At 41.4% G+C, this 24,186-nt stretch overlaps 1 protein-coding gene across 6 annotated transcripts in view; it reads left to right on the top strand.

The window, feature by feature from the left end:
- CYFIP1 (cytoplasmic FMR1 interacting protein 1) overlaps window positions 1–24,186 on the top strand; it is a 133,219-nt gene that overhangs the window by 95,644 nt on the left and 13,389 nt on the right. For all 6 annotated transcript variants that reach the window (XR_006293222.1, XR_006293221.1, XM_043554909.1 and 3 more), the window contains exons 24-26: window positions 9,621–9,764; window positions 12,821–12,911; window positions 14,024–14,154. Coding sequence is in view for 4 of the 6 variants with exons in the window: in XM_043554909.1 (XP_043410844.1) it covers window positions 9,621–9,764; window positions 12,821–12,911; window positions 14,024–14,154 (366 nt within the window). In the remaining 2 variants the exon portion in view is untranslated. The remainder of the gene's footprint in view (window positions 1–9,620; window positions 9,765–12,820; window positions 12,912–14,023; window positions 14,155–24,186) is intronic.

The following is a 24,186-nucleotide window of genomic DNA, read 5'->3' as shown; positions in this document are numbered from 1 at the left end:
GGGGGTGGGGAGGGGTGGTGTATGACAGGCAGCTTGGGCCGGGGTCTGAGGGAGGGACCAGGAGCAGATGGAGAATGTTGCCAGGTGGGAAGACGTTATCCTAGTCCTGGCAGGAGGTGGTGCCTTGGACCAGGTGGCATTGACAGAGATAGAAGTAGCTAGACTCAAGGGGTATTTTGGAAGTGGATGTGACTGGACTTTGGCTCATAACCCAAAGATTGAAGGGGAGAGAAACGGAAGACCCAAAGTTGTTTCCTAGGTTTCTGGCAGTTGGTGGGTGGAGGTGTCCATTTTTGAAGTCAGACAGGGCTAGATTTAGGAGGGTTAAAGGGAAGAGGCCTTTATCCCTGGGGCCTGTGTCCACTCCTCTTCCTAGGTCTGTCTGCTCTGCACGTCATAGACCTTACTGTGAGCGGGGGAAGATGCTGCCCTGCTGGGTATCTGTTTTGGACACATCAGGCAGGTTTCATGGCTCACTCAGCTGAGGCAGAGGTTGTAGGAGTTGGTGGGCTGGGTTGGAGGATCATATTGCCCCGTTTGTTAGGGTCAGGATTTTGGCTGCTGTGTTAAGCCTAGTGATGATGACCAGGAGTGAAGAAGGCCAGATGTCATTGTTCTTTCTGCTGTGTTCTGGGACTGAGTGTCATTTTTTAAAATATTAAGTAATGTTTTTTTTCTACCTATACCAAGTTGCAGTCATAGTCTCAGGGCTCACTCAGCAAGTGTTTCCTGGGCATGCGCTGTGACCCAGGCTGCACCTGGCCTGAGCCAGGGAGCAGAGTTCTTGGCTCAGCAGGTGAGTGCAGGCCTTGTTCCACAGAGGCCTGAAGGTGTGGACTGGGCCCTGGTGTGCAAGCAGGTACCAAGAGCCTGGGCAAGGGAAGGGCACCCCAGCAGTTTTGGGAGCATGGCCAGTGAGGCAGGGAGGGTGGAAAGGAGACTGAAGCTGTTGAGATACAAGCAGGGGGCCACATGTCCCTGTTCTCTCCCTTCCTCCCACTTGGCCAAAGATTTCTCGCCTGCAGAGGAGTCCTCAGCAGCACTGCCTCAGAGAAGGGAGGTGGAAGATAAAGCACCTGACTCAGTGCTGCCTCTGGGAAACCCCACTGGTCAGACAGGTGATGCTTATGATGGGACACGAGGCCCAAGCAATTAACAGACTCTGCTCCTGTCCCATGCCCAGGAGACACCCACACTCTGTGGACCCTGAGAGAAGGCTGTTCTCATGCTCTGAGCTGCTGGTCGAGTGTAGCTGGCAACAGGTGTAGACCTGTGTACATGTGTTGAATCTCAGGGCAGTCGAGGCTAGGACACAGGTCAGGAGCTGAGGGGCTGCTACCCCATATCACCTACACTAGGACATCCTTTTAGATGCCAGCTGATCTGAGAAGTAGAAAAGATGCTTCTAACCCATTCTTTCCTAATCTATTCTTTAGAGTGTGAACCTTTCATTTCTGTCTTCTTGTTTGCCTTCATTGCTGTCACTACAGATGGTAACTTGAACTTGATTGTGCTAGGACTATGCCTTTGGAAGTGGACAAACACTGTGATTCTGGCTGGTGTATTGGTGCAGGCTGCCCACCTCCTCTGCCCCTCCAGAAAGGCGTGAGGATTTTTAGAAGGATTAGAATAAGTACTCTATGCCCCCTTTCTGAAATTAAAATGTAATCAGTGTTGAAACCTATCCCGAAGCTGACCACCTGAAGTGTGTATCAAAAACGAGTGAAAAGTCTTATTTAGGGGAACAAAAGAAAGCAATTATCAGAGAGAACTTCAAACAACCAGAATACAGTGTACAGGTATAGAATTCACATTCTATACTGATGCCACTACACTGATGCCATTTTACTCAGAATATATCATAGTTATGTTTAGTAAAATTCAATCATTTAAAAACAAATAAATAAATAAAGTGTAGTATTTTACCTTCTTGGAGCTAAAAGAAGTTTTATATAGTTTTAGAAGATAGGACTAGAAATTTTGGCAAGTAAGATAGAAATTTCTTGGGTCTGTGTTAACTAAAAGATTTGCTATGAACTAGGCTTGATTCTGAAGTTTAATCCCTGTCTTAGGCATGACCACAAAATATGTCTTTATAATGCTAAGATAAAAAGAGAAGAGGGGCGCCTGGGTGGCGCAGTCGGCTAAGCGTCCAACTTCAGCCAGGTCACGATCTCGCGGTCCGTGAGTTCGAGCCCCGCGTCGGGCTCTGGGCTAATGGCTCAGAGCCTGGAGCCTGTTTCCGATTCTGTGTCTCCCTCTCTCTGACCCTCCCCCGTTCATGCTCTGTCTCTCTCTGTCCCAAAAATAAATAGACGTTGAAAAAAAAAAAATTAAAAAAAAAGAGAAGAGCCTGTGGGAAGGAGGAACCAAGAAATGAAGTGATTTTTCCATTCTCTCCTCCATTTCCTCCCCTGCCCCAGCATTTGGAGAGGATGACAAGGCGTAAGGGAGGTTTGGCCCTTTGAGGAAAGGTAGATGCTTGTGATTTACCACACATTTGCACAGCGTCTGGCCATGGGGTGTCAGACCAGCCTCCCGCATGGTCGTTGGAGGGATGGATTCCTGGGAAGAAGGCTTGTGGTGTTGGTTCTGAGAGAGCGGTTCCTCACCAGCACTATTGTGTCCATCCTGCTGCCCAAACACAGTGTGCATCCATCCTGGTGTTAATGGCTCAGGATTTGGTTTTATACTGCAGGTTTTGGTTTTATACTGATTTTCCTCCAGGAATTCAGGCAGCAGTGTTACTGCTTCTTGTACAGCAAAGATCCTGAGGGGCGTGGGGTCTGTGTTCACACCTCGTGTGTCCTCAGGGGCGTGAGCAGTCTAGGGTCATCTGCTGTACACATTTGGAGGAAAAGAAAGATTAGATGAATTGGACTTGATTATTCTTTTAAAAGTGATCAGCTGCTACCAAACTGCAGATTTCAGCCTCAGTTTGTCAAATTACGTTTGTGTCATTTTTATTCTTATGCCCTAAACTAGTAATTTTTGTTAAATTGTTTGGATTCTAACAAAAAGTCTGCCAAAAATTTGGGTGAGTGACATCGGTGTTGACTGTTCATCTTATATGATACTTTTTTGAGGACCAAAAAAAGCAGAATGACAATATATCATGATACCAGAGTTGAATATTGTATTCAGAAACATCATTTTACTTCATTTTGTTGCAATGCAGTTTATAGTGTTTGTACCTGTGAGATTATGGAATACCATGAATCCAGTTCAAAAATCTAATGTGGTTTGTTTTTTTTTTTATTTTAATGAATGATGAACTAGGATAAGTGTCTTGTGAGAATAATATTGACTTAGATGAGTGGCTCATTTATGGTGCTGTTTGGTTCTTGGAATATCACCACTCTAAGTGAACATGCTCTTGAGTATGTCACTGATGCTCTCTTTCTGTAAGATAAGTAATATTGTCCCTGACTTACAGTTGAAGACTCATACCTTCAAGGGTGTTAGAGAACCCAAGACACACCGCTAGTGAGTCTAGCTCTGTGTCCTCTGGTTTCAAGGTGAGACCCAAGTCTTTGTGTCAGGTGTGGCTGGCAGAGTGTTTCTTGAATTGAGCTGTAAGTATTTATTTTACAATAAAGTATTTGTAACTTTGCCCTTTTCAGAGGTAGTGCCTTCTCTTCTTCCTCTGAGTAGTTACACCACTTTAGTTGTAGTGCCCCTGGGATGTGCCCTATTTGGGGTGAGTGTAGTCCATAGGGAAGCTGGACATTAGCTGGGGGGTGGGGGAGTATTTTTTTAATGTTTATTTTTGAGAGAGAGACAGAGCATGAGTGGGGTAGGGGCAGAGAGAGAGGGAGACACAGAATCTGAAGCAGGCTTCAGGCTCTGAGCTGTCAGCACAGAGCCCGATGTGAGTTTCAAACCCACAAACCACAAGATTATGACCTGATTTGAAGTTGGATGCTTAACTGATTGAGCCACCCAGGAGCCCCTGGGACCAGGTATTATTAAGCCACAGTCCCTACGCAATTCAGGGCAACTTTGAAAGTGAATTTTCTCATTTGTAATATGAGGCCCTCAGATTTATTTTTGTTTTTAAATTTTATTTTAATTCCAGTTAGTTAACATACAGTGTTACATAAGTTTAGGTGTACAATATACTCATTCAACAATTCCATACATCACCCAGTGCCCATCATGACAAGTGCACTCCTTAATCCCCATCACCTATTTCACCCATCCACCCCTCCTGTAACCATCAGTTTGTTCTCTGTAATTAAGAGTCTCACTCTGGGTTTACTCCTCTTTCCTTTTTCCCCCTTTATTCATTTGTTTTGTTTCATAAATTCCACATATGAGTGAAATCGTATGGTATTTGTCTTTCTCTGAGTGACTTCTTATGTGTGTGTGTGTGTGTGTGTGTATGTTGTGTGTACACACACACACCCCACATCTTCTTTATCCATTCATCAATCAGTGGACACTCAGCTGTTTCCATAGTTTGTTTATTGTAAATAATGCTGCTGTAAACATAGGGGTGCATGTATCCCTTTGTATTAGTGTTTTTGTATTCTTTGGGTAAATACCCAGTAGTGCAATTGCTGGATCACATGGTAGTTTTAACTTTTTGAGGGACCTCCATACTGTTTTTCAGAGTGGCCGCACCAGTTTGCATTCCCATCAACAGTGCGAGAGGGTTCCCCTTTCTCCACATCCTCACCAACACCTGTTGTTTCTTGTGTTGTTGATTTTATCCATTCTGACAAGTGTGAGGTGGTATCTCATTGTAGTTTTGATTTGCATTTCCCTGATAGTAAGTGATATTGTACATCTTTTCATGTGTCTGTTGGCCATCTGTTTGTCTTCTTTGGAGAAATATCTGTTTGTGATTTCTGCCCATTTTTAATTGGATTATTTGCTCTCAGGCCTTTGAGTTTTAGAAGTTATTTATATACTTTAGATACTGGCCCTGTATCAGATAGGTCATTTGCAAATATCTTCTCCCATTCTGTAGGTCACCTTGTGGTTTTTTGTTGATTGTTTCCTTCACTGTGAAGAAACTTTTTATTTTGATGTAGTCCCAGTATTTTACTTTCGCTTTTGTTTTCCTTGCCTCAAGAGATATACCTAGAAAGAAGTTGTTAAGCCAATGTCAAAGAGCTTATGGCCTATATTTTCCTCTAGGATTTTTATGATTTCAGATCTCACATGTAGGTCTTTAAACCATTTCAAATTTCTTTTTGTGTATGGTGTAAGAAAGTGGTCCAATTTCATTCTTTTTGCATGTAGCTGTCCAGTTTTCTCAACACTGTTTGTTGAAGAGACTGTCTTTTTCTCATTGGATATTCCTTCCTGCTTTGTTGAAGATTAGTTGATCATATAATTGTGGGTATATTTCTGGATTTTCTATTTTGTTCCATTGATCTGTGTGTTCATTTTTGTGCCAATACCATCTGTCTTGATCATTACAGCTTTGTAATATAGCTTGAAATCTGGAATTGTGATGCCTCCAGCTTTGCCTTTCTCTTTCAAGATTGAGTTGGCTATTTGAGGTCTTTTGTGGTTCCATACAAATATTAGGATTGTTTGTTTCAGCTCTGTGAAAAGGCTGTTGCTATTTTGATAGGGATCACATTGAAAGTGTAGATTGCTTTGGGTAGTATAGACATTTTTAACAATGTTCTTCCAATCCATGAGCATGGGATGTCTTTCCATTTCTTTGAGTCTCTTGGAGGCAGCGTATAGAGAGGTCTTGTTTCTTTATCCATTCTAACATGCTTTGTCTTTTGATTGGAGTGTTTAGTCCATTTACACTCAGAGTAAATGATGGATATGTATTTACAGCCTTTTCTTTTTTTTTTTTTACTCATTTTTTCATTGTTCCTGGGGATTTTCTCTGTTCCTTTCTAGTCCTTATCACTTTTGGTCTTTCCTTCCCACTCAGAGAGTCTCCAATATTTCTTTTAGGGCTTGTTTAGTGGTTTCGAACTCTTTTTAGTTTTTGTTTGGGAAACTCTATCTCTCCTTCTATTCCGATGATAGCCTTGCTGAATAGAGTATTCTTGGCTGCAGATTTTTCCCATTCAGCACTTTAATATATCCTGCCACTCCCTTCTGGCCTGCCAAGTTTCTGTGGAGTGATCTGCTGCTAACCTTATTTGTCTTCCCTTGTAAGTTAGGGACTTCCTTTGTCTTGCTGCTTTTAAGATTTTTTTCTTTAGCATTATATTTCACAAATTTAATTATGCTATGTTTTGGTGTTGGCCTACTTTTGTTGATTTTTGATGGAGCTCTCTGGTTTTTAAAGCCAAAATTTATGAATATTAGTCCTCTTATGTGAGCTCCCTGGTGCAGAGGTCTTTTTCTCTGTCCATTTTGCACACTCATTTCCCTCTTTTCTGTGGGCAGCCTCCTTCTGCCTTTCTGACCATTGTAACATTTCAGATGTAGCTTCTTCTCTGTATTTCAATGTGGAGTTTGTTCCCACAGTCTTTGGTTAGCTCTCCATCTTACTGACTTGGAAGTGGGTCATATCTCATTGAAAACATGAGATGGGGTAAGCTCAGGGTCCTCCTCCTCCACCATCTTTCCTAGCTCCTGAAACCTTTAGATTTCACTAACAATTTGCATGTTTTTCTTTTGAAACAGTAGAACTTATCAAGAAAAAACCTAACATGGAATCCCAGCACTTAAATGCAAATTTGAGGAGGAGTTAGGAAGAGGATATATCTGGTCTGATGATCAAAATATGCCCCTTTCAAGTGTGATTGGGGTTGTAAGGGTGGGCACAGGACAGGCACTTGGCAGTGCTTCCAACCTGGTCAGTGTTTTATTTGAAAATTGTTTTCAGTTTTCATACTTTCTGTTTTGGGGTCCTAGGACACCCACACATTTTGATTCTCCGGAAGAACTCACAGACTCACTTGTACTAACAGCTATAGTTCATTATAGCAAACGGATGCAAAACAGGATCGGTAAGGGAAAAAGATGCATCAGGTGTGATTGAACTGGGCACAGGCTACCAAAGTTGTCCTTCATGGGGGTTGCTTGGGATGTGTAGTTTTTCTGCCCAGCAAAGAGAGGTCCACTCAGATCCTCAGGTCCAAGGCTTTCACTAGGGCTAGGTACATAGGAATATGCCACCTATGTTGACCGTTCATAGTTACTGAAACCCCAGAACCCCCAGAAGGAAAAGAGCCCATCATAAATCACTGTTTGTACATATAACCTAAACAAGTTTATATAGCATGGTTAAGTGCCCTAGTGGTAGAAAACAACCTTATTGTGCACAGGCACCCCAATGTTTATAGCAGCGCTGTCAACAATAGCCAAAGTATGGAAAGAGCCCAAATATCCATCGATAGATGAATGGATAAATGTACACAGACACACAGACACACACTGGAGTATTATGTGGCAATCAAAAAGAATGAAATCCTGCCATTTGCAACAACGTGGATGGAACTACAGGGTATTGTGCTAAGCGAAATTAGAGAAAGGCAGATATCATAGGACTTCACTCATATGTGGAATTTAAGATACAAAATAGATGAACATAAGGGAAGGGAAGCAAAAATAATATAAAAACAGGGAGGGGGACAAAACATAAGAGACTCTTAAATATAGAGAACAAACTGAGGGTTGCTGTAGGAGTTATGGGTGTGGGGAAGGGCTAAACAGGCAAGGGGCATTAACGAGGACACTTGGGATGAGCACTGGGTATTATATGTAGGGGATGAATCACTGGATTCTACTCTGAAATCATTATTGCACTATACGCTAACTAACTTGGATGTATATTTAAAACAAAACAAAACCCTTATTAGTTGGTAACAATCCAAAGGATGAATTCCCAGGAATTACAAGCAGGCCTGCTGTGCTTGTTCTTCAGAATCCTCACTTTTCTGATGTGGTTTTCAGTATAAGTAGAGGAAATATTTAAGACAATGATTAAGGGGGCAGGAGGAGGATACAGGGAACCTAAATGGAAGTGAGATTGGTACACTTCAATCAAGGTGGTAAAATGTTGGTAACAGTGGATTATGATTAACTTATACAATGTATAAGACCTAGAACAACCACTAAAACATCCGTGTGAAGAGATACTCTTGAAACTACTATAGGGCAATTGCAGTGGAATTCTAAAAAGTGGGTTTTTTTTTAATTTTTTTTTCAACGTTTATTTATTTTTTTGGGGGACAGAGAGAGAGCATGAGTGGGGGAGGAGCAGAGAGAGAGGGAGACACAGAATCGGAAACAGGCTCCAGGCTCTGAGCCATCAGCCCAGAGCCTGACGCGGGGCTCGAACTCATGGACCGCGAGATCGTGACCTGGTTGAAGTCGGACGCTCAACCGACTGCGCCACCCAGGCGCCCCTCTAAAAAATGTTTAAGTGACTCAGAGGAAGTCAGGAAGAATGAAACAGACCCTACTTAGATATCAATAATTACATTATGTGTAAATGTCCCAAATGTAAGTGAGACATCTAAATACAATTAAAATACTGAGAGATAGGCAAAGTGGAGTTAAAAAGTTGGTTAAGCAAGACATGCACTTCAAATTAATGATACAGGTAGGTTGAAAGTAAAAAGATGGATTAAGATATACCATGCAAACATTAATCAGAAGAAAGGAGTGATTCTATTAATATAAGATAAAATAGAGTTCAAAGCAGAGAATATTAATCCGGGACCAAGAGGAACATTACATAATAGGGTCAAACCACCAAGAAAATAAGGCAGTCCTAAATGTTTGTGTACCAAACAATAGTACACAAAATACTTGAGGCAAATACTATACTAACATGGGTGAAAGAAGAAATGAACAACTCCACAATTATAGTTGGGGAATTCAACATTTCTCTCTTAGTCATCAGTAGACAGAAAATCAGCAACAACAAAGAAGTAAACACCATCAAGCAGCAGTAAATTATTGACATGTGTAGAACACTCTACCCAACAAGGGCAGAACATACATGCTTTTCAAGTGCCTCTGGGGCTTCCCCCCAGATAGACCATATTCTGGGCCATCAAACAAACCTCAAGAAAATTTTAAAAGAGTTGTTTTAAAAAGACAACCAAACTAAATGAAATGCAAATATATCAAAATTTGTGGGATGCACCTGAAAAGTGCTGAGAGGGAAATACACAGCACTGAATGTTTATTAGGGGTCTCCCGGCTGAGTGTTCAATCTGTGTTCTTAGACAAGCTTGGAGGTCTCCTCCTATAAGAAACCACCCTGATTTCCTTTCTCACCCATTCTCCCTGAAAGGGCTGCTGTCCCAGCTCCCCATGTGTCCCTGAGATCAGTGTTTGCCCCAGATGTCTCCACCAGGAGACTGGAAACAGCTCCAAGGAGACAGCAATGAGGATGTATTTGTTTCTCATTCCAGGACCTTAAACTGGCACTTTGATAAATCTTTGAAACCAAATGGCTTTGTTTTCTTTTTTCTGTTTTAGCAAGCTTGCTTGTCATGTTTTTATGTTGAAGATATAAATACCAGTAAGGGCAGTCTAATAAATTCTCTGGAATTCTCCATCTTAAGGGCATGGTGTATTGAATGCATCTTTGGTGCAGCAATTTTTTCATCTTGGCTTCATAGTGACCACATTGAAAATTCTGGAGATTTCATCAAGCCCTTATATTCTTTGTCCCTCAGGCTTTGAACTTGGCCTACTCTAGCATTTATGGCAGCTACCGAAACTTTGTGGGGCCTCCGCACTTTGAGGTCATCTGCCGGCTGCTTGGCTACCAGGGCATTGCAGTGGTCATGGAGGAGCTGCTGAAGGTCGTGAAGAGCCTGGTATGTTTTCCTCAGTCTGCTTCCTTTTCACAGTGCAGTGTTCTGCACCCAATTCTTTTTTTTTTTTTTTTTCATGTATTTTGGGGACAGTGCAAGTAGGGGAGGGACAGAGAGAGGGGTACAGAGGATTTGAAATAGGCTTTGCACTGACAGGCTGATAGCAGCAAGCCTGATGTGGAGCTCGAATTCAAAAAACGAGAGATCATGAACTGAGCCATGGTCAGATGCTCAACTGACTGAGCCACCCAGGTGCCCCTGCACCCAATTCTAATGTGGGGAGGGGGGTTTTCCACTCCACTGAGCAATTCTCGTATACCAACTGGGTGTCCTATAATTCAACTCAATTATAGCACTGTCTACCTTGAAATAGCATGAGTTCCTACAGATTAAGGGCTCTGACCCACAAGACTGCCCTACCCTCACCCCCACTAGTTTCAAGTCTAATTTGTCACCTGTGCCTCTGACCCACTGGCTGTAAATCAGAGGTTTCTATAGCCTCCTCCTTGAGTTCAATTAATTTGCTAGAGCAGCTCACAAAACTCAGGAAGCTGGTTTACTCTCTAGATTACCAGTTAATTACAAAGGATACAAATCCACAGCCAATGAAAAGATAACATAGGGAGAGATCCTGAAGACAGGAGCTCCTCTCCTTGTGGACTTTGGAGCCCCTCATAGTGGCCTGTGGACCTGTTCTGGTTCCCAAATCTGTAAGCTCCCCAGACCCTACCCTGTTGGGGTTTTATGGGGGTTTCAGTATATAGCCACAATTGATTAAATCTCTAGCCTTTGGTGACTAAATTGACCTCCAGCCCCTTCTCCCCAGAGGTCTGGGGGTGGCACTAAAAGTCCCAAATCCAACCATGGGGTTGTTTCTCACAGCCAGCCCCCATTGGTGGGTGGGCCTCCAAAAGTGACCTTAATAACGTAATAAGAGATGCTTTTTTTTTTTTAAATCTTTTTCATATTTATTTTTGAGAGACAGAGTGAGACAAAATGAGAGTGGGGGAGGGGCAGAGAGAGAGGGGGACACAGAATCCGAAGCAGGCTCCAGGCTCCGAGCTGTCGGCACAGGGCCCGACGCGGGGCTCAAACTCACAGAATGTGAGATCGTGACCTGAGCCACAGTCGGATGCTCAACCGACTGGGCCACCCAGGCGCCCCATAAGAGATGCTTTTAAGGCTCTCAGGATAATTTGAAGGTTTTAGGAGCTCTTTGTCAGGAATAGATACAAGACCAAATATATATTTATTATAAATCACAGTATCACACATAACCTTAAATTTTCTGGGGTGGAAAAGCCAGGGGTCCTTCCTCTGTGGTGTTTAGCACCACTTTTGACTATATGTAGTTTGATTTCTCTCCCATCTATCTTCCTTTTTTCTTTTTTTTTTTTTAGTTTCTTTTTTTATATTTAAAATTTTTATTTTAATTTCTCCCCCAACTTTCTTAATTCAAGAGAATAGGTCCATGTTATTTTAACTAATTCGTAGAAAAAGTTAAGGGGTGTCTGGGTGGCTCAGTCGGTTAAGCCTCCGACTTCAGCTCAGGTCATGATCTCATAGTTTGTGGGTTGGAGCCCAGCGTTGGGCTCTGTGCTGACAGCTCAAAACATAGAGCCTGCTTCAGATTCTGTGTCTCCCTCTCTCTTTCTGCCCCTCCCTTGCTTACTCTCTGTCTCTCTCAAAAATAAATAAACATTAAAAAAAAATTTTTTTAAAGAAGTTACGTACCAAAATATAGCTTTCTTATAAAGGACCACTGCTGTTGCCCAAGGGAACCATAAAGGCATTATGGAGAGACCATATTTTAGTTGGCAAGCATCTGGGTAGGGACAGTTGTATGGAGAGGCCCATTTCTGATTGTGAAGTAGGAGTTTTCTTAAAACACAGATCTCCAGGAAACATTTATACTGGGGAATATGGAGGAGAGTCTCTTGGCCACAAGGAGTTCAGAGCTGTCTGTGGGGTAGGCCTGAGCAAGAGGCAGATGGGCTCAGCTGAGGCAGTGGTGTGGGCAGGGTCCCGCTGCTGTTCAGACTTCTGTTGCCCAGTGATAGCTGGTTGTACCTGCAAGGCTGATGATGTGCGCCCCTGTCCTGGGTGCTAAGGGTTAAACTGTGAATAAAGGATTCAGACACTCATCTGTGTAACTTCAGATTGAGGTCAGAAGTTCTATGCAGAAGTATTTTATTTAAGTCTTTTTGCAAAGAGGAAGTGAGAGAATGATACATGTAGACTCACATGGATTTAGTTTTCTATGTTCTATTTCTGTTAATTGAGAAAGAACTTTATAAAATCTTAATCTTTAATCTTTTTCCATTATTTTAATAAACTACCTGTGATTAGGCCCATTTCTTTAAAATTTTTTATCACGAAATAGAGACTTTCAGGTATTATCCATGCTTAAAGCTGAATTAATGGCCACATAATTAAAGTAGCAGTCCATCAAGGAGGTGATATGATCATTAACACAAAGCAAAACCTGACAGAATACTAAGAGGTTGACAAAATATACAACCTGTTTGAATCAGAAATCAATTAAGAATATATAAAAGTTGGGTCTTTTGGCACAGACATGAGCCCATGACCCACGCAGTCACTGCTGGGACCCCCAGCTAGAACCTCTGCCCCAAAACACATAACTTGTAAGGTGTTAGGCACATGAGGTGACATGGTCCAGTGTCGCAGCTACACCAAATCCGTCAGAGTAATACAGAAACTGCCCCATGAGGATGTCACTTCTTCAGAGCCACCACACTCACCACAGATGGATACAACTAGAGCTCCTTGCCCTCCCACTGTCATACCTCAGGCCACTTGTCTCCTGAAAGAAGAATTGTGTTTTAGAAGATGCATTTAGTTACTCCTGTAAAGTCACTCTGGTGGAGGTTGTTTTCTTTCTGTGGATAGGATTTCCTTTCCTAGCCAAAGTGATTCTCAGTCCTGGTCATTACCATGTGTTTTACTAACAGACTCCCTTTTAGAAGCCCCACGCACCACTCACAACCTTTGAGACAGTGGCAGCCAGTGGCTGATGCAGCCTATTTCTCCTACAGCTGCAAGGCACAATCCTGCAGTACGTGAAGACTCTGATGGAGGTGATGCCCAAGATCTGCCGCCTGCCCCGTCATGAATATGGCTCTCCTGGTGAGTATGGGCACCTCCCCAGGAGTGCAGTACAGAAGGGACAGCATAAACATTCAGACCTCAGTGCAGGATATCAAGTCAGAAATTACTGATAAGGGTAGGATCTCCTTTCCCCAGGTGGGAGGAGGCCACGAACCTAATCAAAGCCTGGTTGTTTCCAATGGAACAAACAAACCAGCCTTTCTTTTGGGAGCAGGTGTGTTGGAATCATCACACTTGGGTGAGGAAGATATGGGGGAGAGGGGCAATGCCGCCTAATCACTGATGGGTGATGGGGCTCTGAACTCTGAACCCCTGACTCTTGCACAGCACTGGGACCTTGAAGATCACCAACCAGGGAAGGACAGGGAACTCAGCTTCCAGGTCCAACTGCCCTGGGGATCCTTGCAAAATGGCAGTTGGTACCTGACAGTTGGGATGAGGGGTTTGAAAACTGTTAAGTCTCCAACTTTGTTCTTTGTAGAGTTGTTTTGGCTATTCTAGGTCTTCTGCGTAACCACGTGAATTTTGGAGTCAGCTTGTGGACTTTTGACTGGGTCAGCATTTGAATGTATAGATCAAATTAGGGAATATTAGCTTTCTTTCCAGTGTTTATGCCTGGTGTCTTTTTGTGCCTTATCACAATGTGCAGGATCTCCAGGACAGTGATGAAAATGTGTGGTCTTGCTCTGGGGCTCAGAGAGAGAGAATGCAGGTTCCACCACTGAGACTCATGACATTAGCTGCAGGGCTTTTGTAGATGTACTTTAGTAGATTAAGTACATCCCTTTCTACCTATGCCTGAGAAGGGATAATGAATTTTATAAAGACCTTTTCTGCCTCTGCTGGAGATGATGATGTGGTCTTTCTCCTTTATTCTTGTAATGTGCCTCCTCAGAAGATACAGGGTTGACAGAGAAAGAGGCTTTGGAGCTGAGTCCCAAGGCCCAGGTGATGGACAGGCTACTGTTGCAAGGAAGATGTTGGGGTCAGGGGACACATGGCCATCTCCATAGCAGGCACGATGGCAGTGTGAGAGGATGTTTCATGACCAGCACAGATGCTCCCAGCCGTAGAGCCCAGGCAGTGCCTCCAACCTCCCCAGTCCCCTTACTCACTCTCTGCTACTACAGGCATCCTAGAGTTCTTCCACCACCAGCTGAAGGATATTGTTGAGTATGCGGAGCTGAAGACCGTGTGCTTCCAGAATCTGCGGGAGGTGGGCAATGCTGTCCTCTTCTGCCTGCTCATTGAGCAGAGTCTGGTGAGTGCTCAGCCTAGCCAACCCCCAGGCCATGTAGAGTTATTCCCCATAGGTGACAGAAAAAAGAATTTTTTAGAGGCTTGATTTATTGGGGTTATTTAATGGGGGTAAAAAGGGAGTAAGTGTTACAAAGCACCATTTTTTTGTGTGTGACTATTTAGACTTTAATTTGAATTTGTTTCCTGCAACTGAAAAACAAAAATGCAGTGTAGTTCATCATTTAAGAATGTTCTACTATGTGAGCACTGTGGAAATATTTTAATATGTAGTATTTGCTATACCTAAACAAACATGTAAGGATATAAAGCACTACTGCCCAGGAGAGCTGTTTGCATGACGGAAAATTCTGTATCTGAGGCTGTTGAGCACTTGAAGTGTGGCTTAGTGTGACTGAAGAACTGATTTTTAAGTTTGGTTGAATTTTAATTACTTTATGTTTAAAAAGCTACATTAATGTCCCATGACTATTGTGGTGGATAGCATAATAGAGCAAATTCTGGAAGCTTACTATTACTGACAAATTGCACAGGGGGACACCTGTTCTCTCCACTGGTTGCCTCCTTGTGGTGTCGTTTAGCCTGTCTCTCAGTCCCCTCATGACAACTGACCATTCTGAATTGGAAAACCTAGTGACTGTAACATACACACTCTTGTGGCCTTACTCTGGTTTTCTCTCTGTTGTGACTAAGGAGGTGGGCATCTTCGTTTGTTGCTTGTTTTTCCTATTCTGTTAAATCCTCATTGTGTCTTTTGCCCATTCTTCTCTAGCTTTATAGAAGCTCCTTGTATATCCTTTGTGTTTTACATGCATTGCAAATACTTCTCCCTGTTTGTGGTGTCTTTTCACTCTGATAGTGGTGATTTTTTTTTTAATATACTGGTACTCTTAATTTGTTTTTTTTTTTTAAGTTTATTTATTTTGAGAGAGAACATGTGCAAGTGGGGGAGGGGTAGACAGAGGGGAAGAGAATCCCAAACTGACAGCGTGAAGCCCAACGCAAGGTTCAAATTCACAAACTGTGAGAAATTCACAAACTGTGAGAAATCAGAGTTGGACGCTCAACCAACTGAGACACCCAGGCAACCCCCTTTTCATATCTTTTTGACAAAGTTCTTTCCTACCTAGGGAATCATAAAATACTCCCTTATATTTTCAACTGAAGATTTTAAGTTTTGTTTTCTATATTTAAGTTTATAATCCTGGAATTGGTTTTTGTGTGTGATAAGAGTGGATGAAGTTTCTTTTTTCTCTGTGGAGCTAATCAGTTGTCTCTCCTCCAGTGGCTGAAGAACCCCTCCTTTCCTTTATGATCTGCAATGTCACTGTCATCTGCCATATTTCTGTGGATGCACTGGTCAGTGTCCAGGCTTTTGCAATGTCCTTTCTGCAGGCCTTCATGCATTGGTCATGTTTATGTCCATGGCATAACAACACATTGTCTTATTCCTGATAGCTCTCACTTAAGTCTTGCTACCTGACAGGACATATTTCCTTACCATATTCTTCTTCAAGGGTATGTTGCCTCTTCATACATTTTTGCTTTGCTTAAAGTATCGGTTTGCCAAATGTACTGAAAAAGCATGACATTTCAGTGTTAATTGTGTTGCATCTCTATACCTATTTGGGGAGATTTTTTGCTGTGTTGCTTCTTAAAGGAGTCTCTTGTCTTCAGGACCTTGGGAGCTTGACAGAGGCAGGGTCATGCTTTAGAGTGACCGGGACCAGGGTGCCTATATACATTTCAGGCCATGGCAGCCAGACTACCATACTCTAAGAACTGAGCCACTGGATTGGCCACTTTACACCTAAATTTAAAAAAAAAAGAAAAAGAAAAAACATTGTCAGAGAGTCCAGGGTTGGATGTGGATACCTCCAGGAGCTGATGGCCTCTCATTAGGACCTGCACCTCTGTTACTGTATTCCTGGGTAGACCCTTTCCATGTGTGTGACACAGAGGGGGAACCCCAGGCCATCTGCAGGTCAGCATGGACTCTGAGTGAGCAGCCCCTCATGTGCTATCCTCTTCCACAGCAGGAGTGACAGCATGAGGTGGAGGACCCACCAGAGTCACTTGGTGGGCTGGGCAATTCTGCAAAGAGCAGGTAGGCTGCCTGTAGAGGGAGCAAGCAGCTGATGTCCAGGGCAGCCTCACTCCAGGAACATATTAGGGAGAACTGAATCTTATACTACAATATTTTGTGAATTTTTGACAACCAGATAAGCTAAAAAGAATTATTTTAAATCATAATCTATCACGAAGTTTAAATATTTAATATAGGAAGATTCCCTTCATGTGTGACTTTTCCTGAACACATAGTGCCACACAGTATAAAGTGCCATCTCTCTCATCCATATGTATCTAAACCTGAAGGTGCGTTTTAGTCACTGGCGTTGAGTTATGGCAGGGAGCCCCAAGTTTTACTGAGGGAGGACTGCCTTAGAGAATTGACATTAGTTACTGGCAGAGAACCATTAGAAGCCTGATTTTTCTCCTGATCTAGCTGTGCTTTTAGGAAATACGATAAATGGTCAAAACCTTTTCTTCACCTACAAAATAGAACATGTCCAGGAGGCCTTATACGGACATAAAAGAATTATAGAACCACTGGTGTTTGATGCTGGAAGGACAGAACTCATCAACTAAAAGGAACAGTCCATACCCATTTTTAGGGCAACAGTTGGACATTTGTTGGCTTTTGGTTGGAGTGTGAGAGTGTGATGCTGTATTAGAAACTTAAACAGAGAAATTGGAAACCCATGTGATCTTTGCTGCCTAGATCCCTAAATTATGCCTGTTGCAAATCTCTCAAGACTAGCAAATCCCTTCTGAGACTTGTTCAGCACTCTTAAAGACCTCACCACAATCCAGTGGGGATTGGTGCCTCAGCAGTGGAAGAATCCCCTGGGCTTCAGGTGCCTGGTGAGTGCTGGGTCTCTAGCAGCCAGTTGACACAGCTCCCTTTCGTTCTCTCCCTTTTGAGACTAGGCCTGTATCTCAAGTGTATACTCTTGTGCTTAGTTCCTTTGAGTGACAAGCATAGTATTGGACACTGAGAAAAGATGTTAATTAGTAGTTGTCAGTTGACTTGAAAGCAACTTTGGCTTATGAATGTATGAATATTTCTGAAACAATGAATAAAAAGACAATCATCTACAGTTTAATCATGTGCAGTTTTGTTTTTCTTTTTTTTTTTTTTAATTTTTTTTAATGTTTATTTATTATTGAGAGACAGAGACACAGAGTATGAGCAGGGGAGGCACAGAGAGAGGGGGAGACACAGAATCCGAAGCAGGCTCCAGGCTCTGAGCTGTCAGCACAGAGCCCTATGTGGGGCTAGTACTCACAAACTGTGAGATCATGACCCGAGCCGAAGTTGGTACCTTAACCAACTGAGACACCCAGGTGCCCCGCAGTTTTGTTTTTCATGGCAGATTCTGTGACCCATGCCTGAGGCATAGTGAACACCATGCATGGCTCTCTTCTGGACGTGGTAGCCCTTCCCTATAAAAATGCCTGTCACCACCCTTCCTCAGGCCCTTTGCTTACTGTCACCCCTTCACTTCTCCCTTCTCCAGATCCCCTTGTCAGTGCACCTTGTGGAAGTGGTGAGAAACCACATGTTCTGTGTTGGGCACGTCTGCTCCCAGGTTCAGTCCCAGATAGGAATTTTGTGGTGTTGGCTTTTGTCCTGTTGGAAGTAGGAGGTTATATTTTGCAGTATGTCCACTAGGGGAGAATTTCCCATGGTGGAAGGAGGTATGGCTGTTGTTCTCAATCTATCTCAGATGATTATGCCCAAGTCCCATCAAACCCAGGGGCAGGTTTGAAGACGCTAGACACTGATCTCTTCTTAGTGGTCTCTCCAAGGAAGGTGGTAAAAAATAAGTTTTGGTATTTGTGTAGGTTCTCACTATTATAAATGGAGGTATTAAGGGTGAATCAGATTGTCACATTAGAAAAGTGGGGTAACTGTGACCCAACTGCCAAGGCAACAAGTATTTGGGTGGGGGCCTCCAGGGCCTGTCCATATGTGGCCATGCAGTAGTTGTCCCAGTTGGCACCAGGATTTGATTCAGTAACCAAAAATGTTGATCTTTTTTATTCTGAATTCATGCATTGGGTAGATACATGTAGCTTCCTGAAGTTTGTTTGTTTCATTCTATTTTCAAATTCTGCTCCTTAAACCCAACCTGGGTAGTATTGTTTTGGTGTTTTTTAGTTTATGCATGTGTGTCTAATAAACTTTTTTCCTTTTTATTTCTTTTTCTTTTTCTTTTTCTTTTCCTTTCCCTTTTCCTTTTTTTTTTGTTTCATATGTAGAATTTACTGATTCATCACTTAAATACAACACTCGTGCTCATCAGTCATCATTAAGTGCTTTCTTAATACCCATCACCCATTTGGCCCATCCCCCTGCCCACCTCCCCTCCAGCAGCCCTCAGTTTGTTCTATATACAGACATGTATACAATGGACATTTAGGCTCTTTCCATAATTTGGCTCTTGTTGGTATTGCTACTATAAACATCAGGGTGCATGTATCCCTTCAAATCACTATTTTTGTATCTTTTGGATAAATACCTATGAGTACAATTGCCAAATCATAGGCAATTCTAATAGATCAGTTCTATTTTTAGCTTTTTGAGGAACCTCCGTTCTGTTTTCCAGAGTGGCAGCACCAGTTTGCATTCCCACCAACAGTACAAGAGGGTTCCCATTTCTCCACATCTTCACCAACATCTTTTCTTTCCTGTGTTGTTAATTTTTTTTTTTAAGTTTGCAAATGCTTTATTCTTTGTTTTACTGAAGACTATAGCCTGAGAAATGGCCTTTTAGATTGCTCTGAAGAACTTTGAAGCTTGTTAGCTACAGGGGAATATATATATATATATATATATATATATATATATATATATAGGAAAGGATATACATTCCTTTTTTTTCTTTTTTTTTCTGCTCCTTTAATAGGATTTTTTTTATTTTTTATTCTTTAAAATTTACATCCAAATTAGTTAGCATATAGTGCAACAATGATTTTAGTAGATTCCTTAGTGCCCCTTACCTGTTTAGCCCATCCCCCCTCCCACAACCCGTCCAGTAACCCTCAGTTTGTTCTCCATATTTATGAGTCTCTTCTGTTTTGTCCCCCTCCCTGTTTTTATATTATTTTTGTTTCCCTTCCCTTATGTTCATCTGTTTTGTCTCTTAAAGTCCTCATATGAGTGAAGTCATATGATTTTTGTCTTTCTCTGACTAATTTCACTTACCATAATACCCTCTAGCTCCATGCACGTAGTTGCAAATGGCAAAATTTCATTCTTTTTGACTGCTAATACTCCATTGTATATATATATACATGCCACATCTTCTTTATCCATTCATCCATCGATGGACATTTGGGCTCTTTCCATACTTTGGCTATTGTTGATAGTGCTTCTATAAACATGGAGGTGCATGTGTCCCTTCGAAACAGCACACCTGTATCCCTTGGGTAAATGCCTAGTAGTGCAATTGCTGGTCGTAGGGTAGTTCTATTTTTAAGTTTTTTGGGGAACCTCCATACTGTTTTCCAGAGTGGCTGCACCAGCTTGCATTCCCACCTGTGTTGTTAATTTTAGCCATTCTGACAGGTGTGTGAGGTGGTATCTCATTGTAGCTTTGATTTTTATTTCTCAGATGATGAATGATGTTGAGCGTCTTTTCATGTGTCTATTAGCTATCTGGATGTTTTCTCTGGAAAAATGTGTGTTCAGGTCTTTCCATTTTTTTACTGGATTATTTGTTTTCTGGGTGTTGAATTTTATAAGTTCTTTATATATTTTGGATACTAACCCTTTATCAGGTATGTCATTTGCAAATATCTTCTCCCATTCTGTTGGTTGCCTTTTAGTTTTGTTGATTGTTTCCTTTGCTGTGCAAAGATTTTTATATTGATAAATTCCCCATAGTTAATTTTTCCCTTGCCTTTAGTTAGAAGTTGCTCTGGCAGATGTCAGAGAGGTTACTGCCTGTGTTCTCCAGAATTTTGATGGTTTCCTGTCTCATATTTGGGTCTTTCATCCATTTTGGATTTATTTTTGTATATGTTATAAGGAAGTGGTCCAGTTTCATTCTTTTCCATATTGCTGTCCAGTTTTCCCAATACCATTTGTTGAAGAGACTGCTTTTTTTTCCATTAGATACTCTTTCCTGCTTTGTTGAAGATTAGTTGACCATATAGTTGTGGGTCTGTTTCTGGGTTTTCTGTTTTGTTCCTTCAATCTGTGTGTCTGTTTTGTGCCAGCACCATACTGTTTTGATGACTACAGCTTTGTAATATAGCTTGAAATCTGGAATTGTAATGCCTCCAGCTTTGGTTTTCTTTTCCAGGATTGCATTGGCTATTCAAAATCTTCTGTGGTTCCATAAAAATTTTAGGATTGCTTGTTCTAGCACTGTGAAACATGCTGGTGGTATTTTGATAGGGACTGCATTCCATGTACATTGCTTTGGGTAGTATAGATTTTTTTTTTTTAATTTTTTTAATGTTTATTTATTTTTGAGACAGAGACAGATGGGGCCTGAGTGAGGGAGGGTCAGAGAGAGAGGGAGACACAGAATCCAAAGCAGGCTCCAGGCTCTGAGCTGTCAGCACAGAGCCCAACTCGGGGCTCGAACTCATCAACCGCGAGATCATGACCTGAGCCAAAGTCAGATGCTTAACCAATTGAGTCATCCGGGCACCCCAGTAGTATAGATATTTTAATAATGTGTGTTCTTCCAATCCATGACCATGGAATGTTTTTCCATTTCTTTGTGTCATCTTCAATTTCTTTCATCATTGGTTTATAGTTTTCAGAGTACAAATCTTTTAATTCTTTGGTTAGGTTTATTAGGTATCTAATTCCTTTTGGAGCAATTATAAATGGGATCGATTCCTTGATTCCTCTCTCTACTGCCTCATTATTGGTGTAGAGAGATGCAGTAGATTTCTGTACATTGATATTGTATCCTGCAACTTTACTTAATTCATATATCAGTTCTAGCAAATTTTTGGTAGAGTCTTTTGGGTTTTCTACATAGAGTATCATGTTGTCTGCAAATAGTGAAAGTTTGACTTCTTCCTTGCCAATTTGGATACCTTTTATTTCTTTGTGTTATCTGGTTCCTGTGGCTAGGACTTCCAGTATTATGTTAAGTAACTGTCTTGAGTGTTGACATCTCTATCTTGTTCCTGACCGTAGAGGAAAAAGCTCTCAGTTATTCCCCATTAAGGATAATATTAGCTGTGATTTTTTTCATAGATGGCCGGTCTCTATTATGTTAAGTTCCCTCTAAACCTACTTTGTTGAGGGTTTTCAGCAAGAATGGATGCAGTACTTTGTCAAATGCTTTTTCTGCATCTATTGAGAGGATCATATGTTTCCCATCCTTTCTTTTATTAACGTGGTGGATCACATCAATTGACCTGAGAATATTGAGCTCCCCTTTCAACCCTGGAATAAATCCCACTTGATTGTAGTGAATGATACTTTTAATGTACTGTTGGATTCGATTTGCTAGTATTTTATTGAGAATTTTTGCATCGATGTTCATCAGGGATATTGGTCTGTAGTTCTCTTTTTAAGTGGAGTCTTTGTCTTGTTTTGGAATTAGGGTAATGCTGGAGTCATAGAATGAGTTTGGAAGTTTTCCTTCCGTTTCTATTTTTTTGGATAGTTTGAAAAGAAAAGGTTAGCTCTTCTTTAAGTATTTGGTAGAATTCCCCTGGGAAGCCATCTGGCCCTGGACTTTTGTTTGTTGGGAGATTTTTGCTTACTGATTCAATTTCTTTGCTGGATATTCTTTGCTCAAGTTTTCTACTTCTTCCTGTTTTAGTTGTTGTAGTTTCTAGGAATTTATTTCTTCAAGATTGCCCAATTTGGGGGCATATGATTTTTCATAATACTCCCATAATTTTTTGTCTACATATGGTGTTGGTTGTGATTTCTCCTCTCATTAGTGATTTCATTTACTTGGGTCGTTTTTCTTTTCTCTTTGATAAGCCTGGCTAGGGGGTTACCAATTTTATTAATTTTTTAAAAGAAGCAGCTCCTGGTTTCATTCATCTATTCTGTTGGGGGTTTTTTTAGTTTCTATATCATTGATTTCTGCTCTAATCTTTATTATTTTCCTTCTGCTGGCTTTAGGCTTCTTTTTTTTTTTTTAATTTTTTTTTAACATTTATTTATTTTTGAGAGACAGAGAGAGATAGAGCACAAGCAGGGGAGGAGCAGAGAGAGAGGGAGACACAGAATCCAAAGTAGGGTCCAGGCTCTGAGCTGTCAGCACAGAGCCTGACGCGGGGCTTGAACTCACGGACTGCGAGATCATGACCTGAGCTGAAGTCAGCTGCTTAACCAACTGCTTAACCAACCCAGGCACCCCAGGTTTCATTTTTTTTTTTTTTTCTAGCTCCTTTACGTATAAGGTTAGGTTGTCTATTTGAGATTTTTCTGGCTTCTTGAGGTAAACCTCTATCGCTATATACCTCACTCAGGACTGCTTTTCCTGCATCACAAAGGTTTTGAACCATTGTGTTTTAATTTTCATTTGTTTCCAGGTATTTGTTTAATTTTCAATTTTTTTAAAAATATTTTTTTAATGTTTTTTAATTTATTTTCAGAGAGAGAGAGAGAGAAAGAGTGCATGAGTTGGGGAGGGACAGAGGGAGAGAGAGAAAGAGAGTCCCAAGCAGGCTCTACGCCATCAGCGCAGAGCCCACTGTGGGGCTTGTTTTCACAAACCGTGAGGTTATGACCTGAGCTGAAATCAAGAGTCGGTGCTTAACTGACTGAGCTACCTAGATGCCCCTCATTTATTATTTTTTTTATTTCCTGGTTGACCCATTCATTCTTTAGTAGGATGTTCTTTAGCCCCCATGTATGTGGTCTTTCCAAATTTTTTCATGTGGTTGACTTCAAATTTCAAAGTACTGTGGTTTGAAAATAGGCATGGTATGATCTCACTCTTGGTACTTGTTGAGACCTGACTTGTGACTCAGTATGTGATCTATTCTAGAGAATGTCCCATTGCACTTGAATAGAATGTGTTTTTTACTGCTTTAGGATGGAATGTTCTGAATAGGTTTGTTAAGTTCATTTGGTTCAGTGTGTCATCAAAGCCATTGTTTCCTTGTTGATTTTCTGCTTAGATGATTTGTCCGTTGTTATAAGTGGGGTGTTGAAGTCCCCTACTATTCTTGTATTACTGTTAGTGAGTTTCTTTATGTTTGTTATTAATTGTTTTATATATTTAGCTTCTCCCAAGTTGGGGCCATAAATATTTACAATTAGTACTTCTTGTTGGATAGACCCCTTTATTATGATGTAGTGCCCTTATTCATCTCTTTGCAGTCAGTCGTTTAAAATCTAGTTTGTCTTGGGGCGCCTGTGTGGCTCAATTGGTTAAATGTGCAACTCTTGGTTTCGGTTCAGGTCATGATCTTGCATTTTGTGGGTTCAAGCCCCTCATCAGGCTCCATGTTGACAGTGCAGAGCCTGCTTGGGATTCTCTCTCTCCTTCTCTCTCTGCCCCTCCCCTGCTTGCTCTGTCTGTCTCAAAAATAAACTTTAAAAAAATCTTTTTTTAAATCTAGTTTGTCTGATAGAAGTATGGCTACTCTGGCTTTCTTTTGACATCCATTTGCATGGTAAGTGTCTCTCCATCTCCTTACTTTCAATCTGCAGATGTCTTTAGATCTACAATGAGCTATGAAAGGCAGTTGTATAGATGGGTCGGGGTTTTTATGTTGTTTTTTTAATCAGTTCTGACATCCTTTGTCTTTTGATTGGAGCATTTAGTCTATTTACTTTCAGGATAATTATTGATAGATATGAAGTTAGTGCCATTTTATTAATTTCTTTTGTCTGTGTTCCTTTTTAGTCTTTGTCACTTTTCTTCCTTCATTCCACTTGAAGAATCCCCTTTAATATTTCTTGCAGGGAGTGTTTAGTGGTTACAAACTCCTTTAGTTTTTGTTTGTCTGAGAAACTCTTTATCTCTCCTTCTAT

Source organism: Prionailurus bengalensis, chromosome B3, assembly GCF_016509475.1.
Source record: "Prionailurus bengalensis isolate Pbe53 chromosome B3, Fcat_Pben_1.1_paternal_pri, whole genome shotgun sequence".
NCBI lineage: Eukaryota > Metazoa > Chordata > Mammalia > Carnivora > Felidae > Prionailurus > Prionailurus bengalensis.
Note: the sequence above shows the minus strand (reverse complement) of the source record. Positions and strands in the feature narration are given on the sequence as shown.